At 42.9% G+C, this 6,075-nt stretch overlaps 1 protein-coding gene across 1 annotated transcript; it reads right to left on the reverse strand.

The window, feature by feature from the left end:
* Positions 1-7: 7 nt before the first annotated feature.
* LOC135564678 (17-beta-hydroxysteroid dehydrogenase 14-like) lies at positions 8-4,269 on the reverse strand. Its single transcript, XM_065010260.1, has 4 exons — positions 3,910-4,269; positions 3,770-3,808; positions 3,160-3,257; positions 8-744 (listed from the first exon to the last, which is right to left on the reverse strand). The coding sequence occupies exons 1-4, from the start codon at positions 3,998-4,000 to the stop codon at positions 628-630; spliced, it is 345 nt and encodes a 114-aa protein (XP_064866332.1). The 5' UTR covers positions 4,001-4,269; the 3' UTR covers positions 8-627.
* Between the last annotated feature and the right edge of the window lie 1,806 nt (positions 4,270-6,075).

The raw sequence follows: 6,075 nt of genomic DNA on the forward strand, positions 1-6,075 counted from the left end.
CTTTCCACACCTTGTAGAGTCCAGGCTGTTCTGGGGGCAAAAGGAGGGGTGCAACTCAATATTAGGAAGGTGTTCTTAATGTTTTGTACACTCAGTGTATGTGTTTTTAATGCTTGAATATGCCTGTTTAAATAATGGCTTGCCAGGGCCTCCCAAGTAGCACAGCGGTCTAAGGCACTGCATCGCAGTGTTAGCTGTGTTACTACAGATCCTGGTTATATACCGGGCTGTGTCGCAGCTGGTCGCGCCTGGGAGACCCATGAGGCGACGCACAATTGGCCCAGCACGGTCCGGGTTAGGCCGGCCGGGATGTCCTTGTCACATCGCGCTCTAGCGACTCCTGTAGCAGGCCGGGTGCATGCACACTGACAGTTGTTCGGTGTTTTCTCCGACACATTGGTGCAGCTGGCTTCCCAGTTAAGCGTGCATTGTGTCAAGAAGCAGTACAGCTTGGCGGGGTTGTTTTTCGGGACAATGGGACAAGACTGTAACTACCAAATTGGATATGACAAATTTGGTGGGAACGAGGGGGTAAAAAAAACTATATATATATAATAATAAAAATAAGTGCCTGGATGTGGATTGGTATTCCAACTATCAGCTGATTTGTGGATATATTATTTTCTTTCATTCCTTAACAACATCAATTCTCATACAAAATGATAACAGATACTCACGCCACCCAGCATTGTTGACCAGACAGTCTATTTGACCATAATGCTCCACTGTCACTGAAATCAACCTCTGCAGAGAGAATATCATACGTTGAGTTGACTGCACTCTGTCATTGACCACCACACTGTGTTAGACGTGTATAATTACTCTCTCCAGGTATGTGGACCTATGATCCCATTACCTATGTACCTACCTAACTTGCTACATAGAGCCTAAGCTGAAAAACCAGCTAGACACACCACTAAAATAACATAGAAACATACACACATCCCTCAGTCAAACACACAAAACAGGTTATAACAATGTCACTACTGTTCACAAGCACCAGGATCTGGACACTGAATGATGATTGGATGTGTAGAAAAAAAAGAAGTCGCTCTGGAAAAGAACATCTGCTAAATGACCTAATTGACCTAAATGTAAATGTAAAACATTATGAAAAGCTTCCGTCTTGCAGTGTTAGTCTGACCACTAATACATTTGAATTGTCTGATGAGGCTTCATCTATCTGTCCACTCCAGTTGAAGTCGAAAGTTTACATACACTTAGGTTGGAGTCATTAAAACTTGTTTTTCAACCACTCCACAAATTTCTTGTTAACAAACTATAGTTTTGGCAAGTGGGTTAGGACATCTACTTTGTGCATGACACAAGTAATTTTTCCAACAATTGTTTACAGACAGATTATTTCACTGTATCACAATTCCAGTGGGTCGGAGGTTTACATACACTAAGTTGACTGTACCTTTAAACAGCTTGGAAAATTCCTGGAAATGATGTCATGGCTTTAGAAGCTTCTGATCGACTCAAATGATGTCAATTAGCCTATTGGAGGTGTACCTGTGGATGTATTTCAAGACCTACTTTCAAATTCAGTGCCTCTTTGCTTGACATCATGGGAAAATCAAAAGAAATCAGCCAAGACCTTAGAAAATAAATTGTAGACCTCCAAAAGTCTGGTTCATTGTTGGGAGCATTTTCCAAACACCTGAAGGTACCACGTTCATATGTACAAACAACAGTACGCAAGTATAACACCATGGGACCACGCAGCCGTCATACCGCTCAGGAAGGAGACGCTTTCTGTCTCCTAGAGATGAACGAACTTTGGTGTGAAAAGTACAAATCAATCCCAGAACAACAGCAAAGGACCTTGTGAAGATGCTGGAGGAAACAGGTACAAAAGTATTTAAATCCACAGTAAAATGAGTCCTATACCGACATAACCTAAAAGGCTGCTCAGCAAGGAAGAAGCCACTGCTCCAAAACCACCATAAAAAAAGACAGACTACTGTTTGCAACTGCAAATGGGGACATAGATCGGAATTTTGGATAAATGTCCTTTGGTCTGATGAAACAAAAATATAACTGTTTGGTCATAATGACCATCGTTATGTTTGGAGGAAAAAGGGGGAGGCTTGCAAGCCGAAGAACACCATCCCAACCGTGAAGCACAGGGGTGGCAGCATCATGTTGTGGGGGTGCTTTGCTGCAGGAGGGACTGATGCACTTCACAAAATAGATGGCCTCATGAGGATGGAAAATTATGTGGATATATTGAAGCAACATCTCAAGACATCAGTCAGGAAGTTAAAGCTTGGTCGCAAATGGATCTTCCAAATGGACAATGACCCCAAGCATACTTACAAAGTTGTGGCAAAATGGCTTAAGGACACCAAAGTCAAGGTGTTGGAGTGGCCATCACAAAGCCCTGACCTCAATCCTATAGAACATTTCTGGGCAGAACTGAAAAAGCATGTGCGAGTAAGGAGGCCAACAAACCTGACTCAGTTACACCAGCTCTGTCAGGAGGAATGGGCCAAAATTCACCCAACTTACTGTGGGAAGTCATTTTTACTAGGCTTTTTATTAGGAAATAAATTCACCCAACTTACTGTGGGAAGTAATTTTTACTAGGCATTTTTACTAGGATTAAATGTCAGTAATTGTGAAAAACTGACTTTAAATGTATTTGGCTAAGGTGTATGTAAACTTTCGACTTCAACTGTATATATATACTTTAAAAAAAATAATTAATTAATAAATGTATGTCAGCACAGACCTCAATGCCTGAGTGAACTCTCAGTCTGGGAGGCACAAAAAACAGGGGAAGAAAACAGGAAACCAGGGCACAGGAAACACAAAGCTTCAAATAATGACCGACGGCCTTTAATAGTGATTTCTAAGCAGTTTATAAGCAGACCTTCAAATGAGGAGCAAGGGGCTTGCTAGAGCTGTGAGTAAACTCAGACGAGAAGAGTCCTTTCACAGACAGGGAAAATCCAACAAAGACTAAAGATAGGTGGAGTGTAGATTACAATACAAAATGTTATAGTAAGCATTCTGATAAACCACAGGTCATGTGAGGAATGAGATCCATTGAGGAATGAGGATATAAACTCTGTTGAAATGTTGTGCATATGAGTGATCATTTGACTCTCATTTCACTGCCCTATAAGATAAGTCATTGTCCAGAAGCCCTACCTTGATGTCCTCCTCTTTGGAGATGTCACAAGGTACAAATTTGCATGACCCTGGCCCTGCCCTGTTCAGCTCGGCCTCTAGAGCCTGTCCTGCTGCCACTGTCAAAAAACAAAAACAATATATATATAATAAGAATACAGTAAACTTATGAATATGCAATGTAAAGATGATTTAGAGAGGGATTTTTTTAAATGATTCATAAAGTCTTCAACAATGGATTACTGATGAATGAAGATTCTGAGACACATTATTGTGTGGTGATTCTGATGGTTTCTTGTAACTGATGGCTTCTACGGTTGTGGCTAAATGGATAGGATAACTAATGCAGCAGGTTAGGAGAATTAATGTAGCAGGTTAGGAGAATTAATGTAGCAGGTTAGGAGAATTAATGTAGCAGGTTAGCAGAATTAAAGTAGCAGGTTAGCAGAAAAAGTTTAAGGTTAGGTTTAGCTACAATCCTACAGTTGTCACCAACACAACTCGAACATGCAACTTTTGGTACGTAGCTGTACTCCATCTAGCCACAACCGTAGAAGCCACCAGTTCCACCACACATGCAATGGTATACTTTAATCTGAGCAAAAAATCTAATAAACGTGCAGACACTCACCCCCTCTTGCACAGAAGACAACTTTGGCTCCATTCTCCACTGGGGAAAAAACAACAGAATAGCACATTATTGTTTCCCCAGTACCTCACTCTGCTTAAATCTCAACAAACTAACTTCAAATCAGCAACTTTGATTCTTACCGAATACTTTGACAATCCCTCTACCAATCCCTTTGGACCCGCCGGTCACAATGACAACTTTGTCTCCGTAACGCAAAGTACTGCCTGACATGTTCACTAGAGCCAACCCGTCACCGGTGATGATTTCAGTGATGATACGTTCGCAAAGAACCGCCACTACCTGGTTGACTGTGTTGGTCGAATGCCGCAAACAAAGTTACTTGCCCTCTTTCCAAGCTACACTTTTTATTCTATTTCGTTACATGCAGCAAAATATATAATTGCATCCCTCCCGTTGTCTTTTTTCCTTTTACATGTATACGTTAACTTTCTCTTCCCTCCTCCAAGTTCCTCAAAAATCATGGGTTTTGTTGTCGTCTGTGAAGACAGGTGAGCGGTTTTGTGGGACTTGTAGTTTTAAGCTCCATGCAAATTCTAACGGACATCCTGGTGCTGCAACCTGCTTTGTCAACATGCATACCGGTTTCTCAGTCTATGTATGAGGCATATTCTGAAATGGAAAAAATAAACCATTACATTCATCAATTAACCAAGAAGCCAATGGGATGGTTTTTGCAATTGTTTAATGCATAATAAAAAAAAGACTTTAAATGCTTTACTGCTCACTTTCCTGTAAAATCCACCTCATGTCAGTGTTATAACTGTTATACATTTGACATGTTTTCCCCCCCTTCCAACTCGCACACGTCTCTAAATAGTTAACTCAAATATCAATTCTTATTCTACATTTACATTTGAATCATTTAGCTTACAATCTTATCCATAGCGATTTACTGGAGCAATTAGGGCCTTGCTCAAGGGCACATCAACAGATTTTTTTACCTAGTCGGCTCGGGATTCAAACCAGCCAACTCTCGGTTACTGGCTCAACGTTCTTAACTGCTAGGCTACGTGCCGCCCCATTTAACCTTTTTCTGGCCCAGAAATAATGCTGTTGACATCTTACAGTTGTCACTATATGTCACTTACATTTTTGTTGCCACAACACCTGTGAGTCATTACCTGCCTGACACGTGTGCACCATACCCTATACTATACCATACACTAAGCCAACTGAATAAAGGCTTACGAAAGGATCATCAGAAAAGGAGTGTCATGGCTTTTTGTTGTAGGCTTTCAGTTGACTGTTTGGTCTCATAACATGTGTTAACATGTTTGTAAATGTGACTTGGGCCCTACTTTTGTCCTGACCACACCTCACCAGGAAATGCATTGGCTCTGCTACATAACTCATTTAGGGCCCTGAGTGTTTCCTGGTAAGGTGACATGGTCAGAAAAACACAGGGCCCTAGTCAGGAGCATTATAAATACTGAAGCCAGGATGGAACTTCAAAATACATTCTCACTGGGATTTTATGGGTGTTTATTTGGGTCTCGTGAGGACATCAGTACATGTGTTGAGGATGGTGTGTGTGTTTGTGTGTTTGTGTGTTTGTTTATGACAGGGAGCGAGGGGAAAAATTAAGACTTTAAGAGAGAGGCAGGGGCTGACACTAGGGGGGTGGGGGTATGAAGAGGACTTTAAGAGAGAGGCAGGGGGCTGACATTAGGGGGGGTGTATGAAGAGGACTTTAAGAGAGAGGCAGGGGTTGACACTAGGGGTGGGGGTATGAAGAGGACTTTAAGAGAGAGGCAGGGGCTGACACTAGGGGTGGGGGTATGAAGAGGACTTTAAGAGAGAGGCAGGGGCTGACACTAGGGGGTGGGGGGTATGAAGAGGACTTTAAGAGAGAGGCAGGGGGCTGACATTAGGGGGTGGGGGTATGAAGAGGACTTTAAGAGAGAGGCAGGGGGCTGACACTAGGGGGTGGGGGTATGAAGAGGACTTTAAGAGAGAGGCAGGGGGCTGACATTAGGGGGTGGGGGTATGAAGAGGACTTTAAGAGAGAGGCAGGGGGCTGACATTAGGGGTGGGGGTATGAAGAGGACTTTAAGAGAGAGGCAGGGGCTGACACTAGGGGGTGGGGGGAAGAGGACTTTAAGAGAGAGGCAGGGGCTGACACTAGGGGGTTTGAAGAGGACTTTAAGAGAGAGGCAGGGGGCTGACATTAGGGGTGGGGGTATGAAGAGGACTTTAAGAGAGAGGCAGGGGCTGACATTAGGGGTGGGTGTATGAAGAGGACTTTAAGAGAGAGGCAGGGGGCTGACATTAGGGGTGGGGGTATG

Source organism: Oncorhynchus nerka, linkage group LG26 (genome assembly GCF_034236695.1).
Source record: "Oncorhynchus nerka isolate Pitt River linkage group LG26, Oner_Uvic_2.0, whole genome shotgun sequence".
Lineage (NCBI taxonomy): Eukaryota > Metazoa > Chordata > Actinopteri > Salmoniformes > Salmonidae > Oncorhynchus > Oncorhynchus nerka.

What these genes read in the sequence shown, in the direction of transcription:
- LOC135564678 (XM_065010260.1), bottom strand. Translation starts at nt 4,000, where the DNA reads ATGTCAGGCAGTACTTTGCGTTACGGAGACAAAGTTGTCATTGTGACC. An exon ending in AGGGATTGTCAAAGTATTCG is followed by an intron (nt 3,809 to 3,909) that starts GTAAGAATCAAA and finishes TTTTTTCCCCAG; the next exon opens with TGGAGAATGGAGCCAAAGTT. An exon ending in CCAAAGAGGAGGACATCAAG is followed by an intron (nt 745 to 3,159) that starts GTAGGGCTTCTG and finishes TTCTCTCTGCAG; the next exon opens with AGGTTGATTTCAGTGACAGT.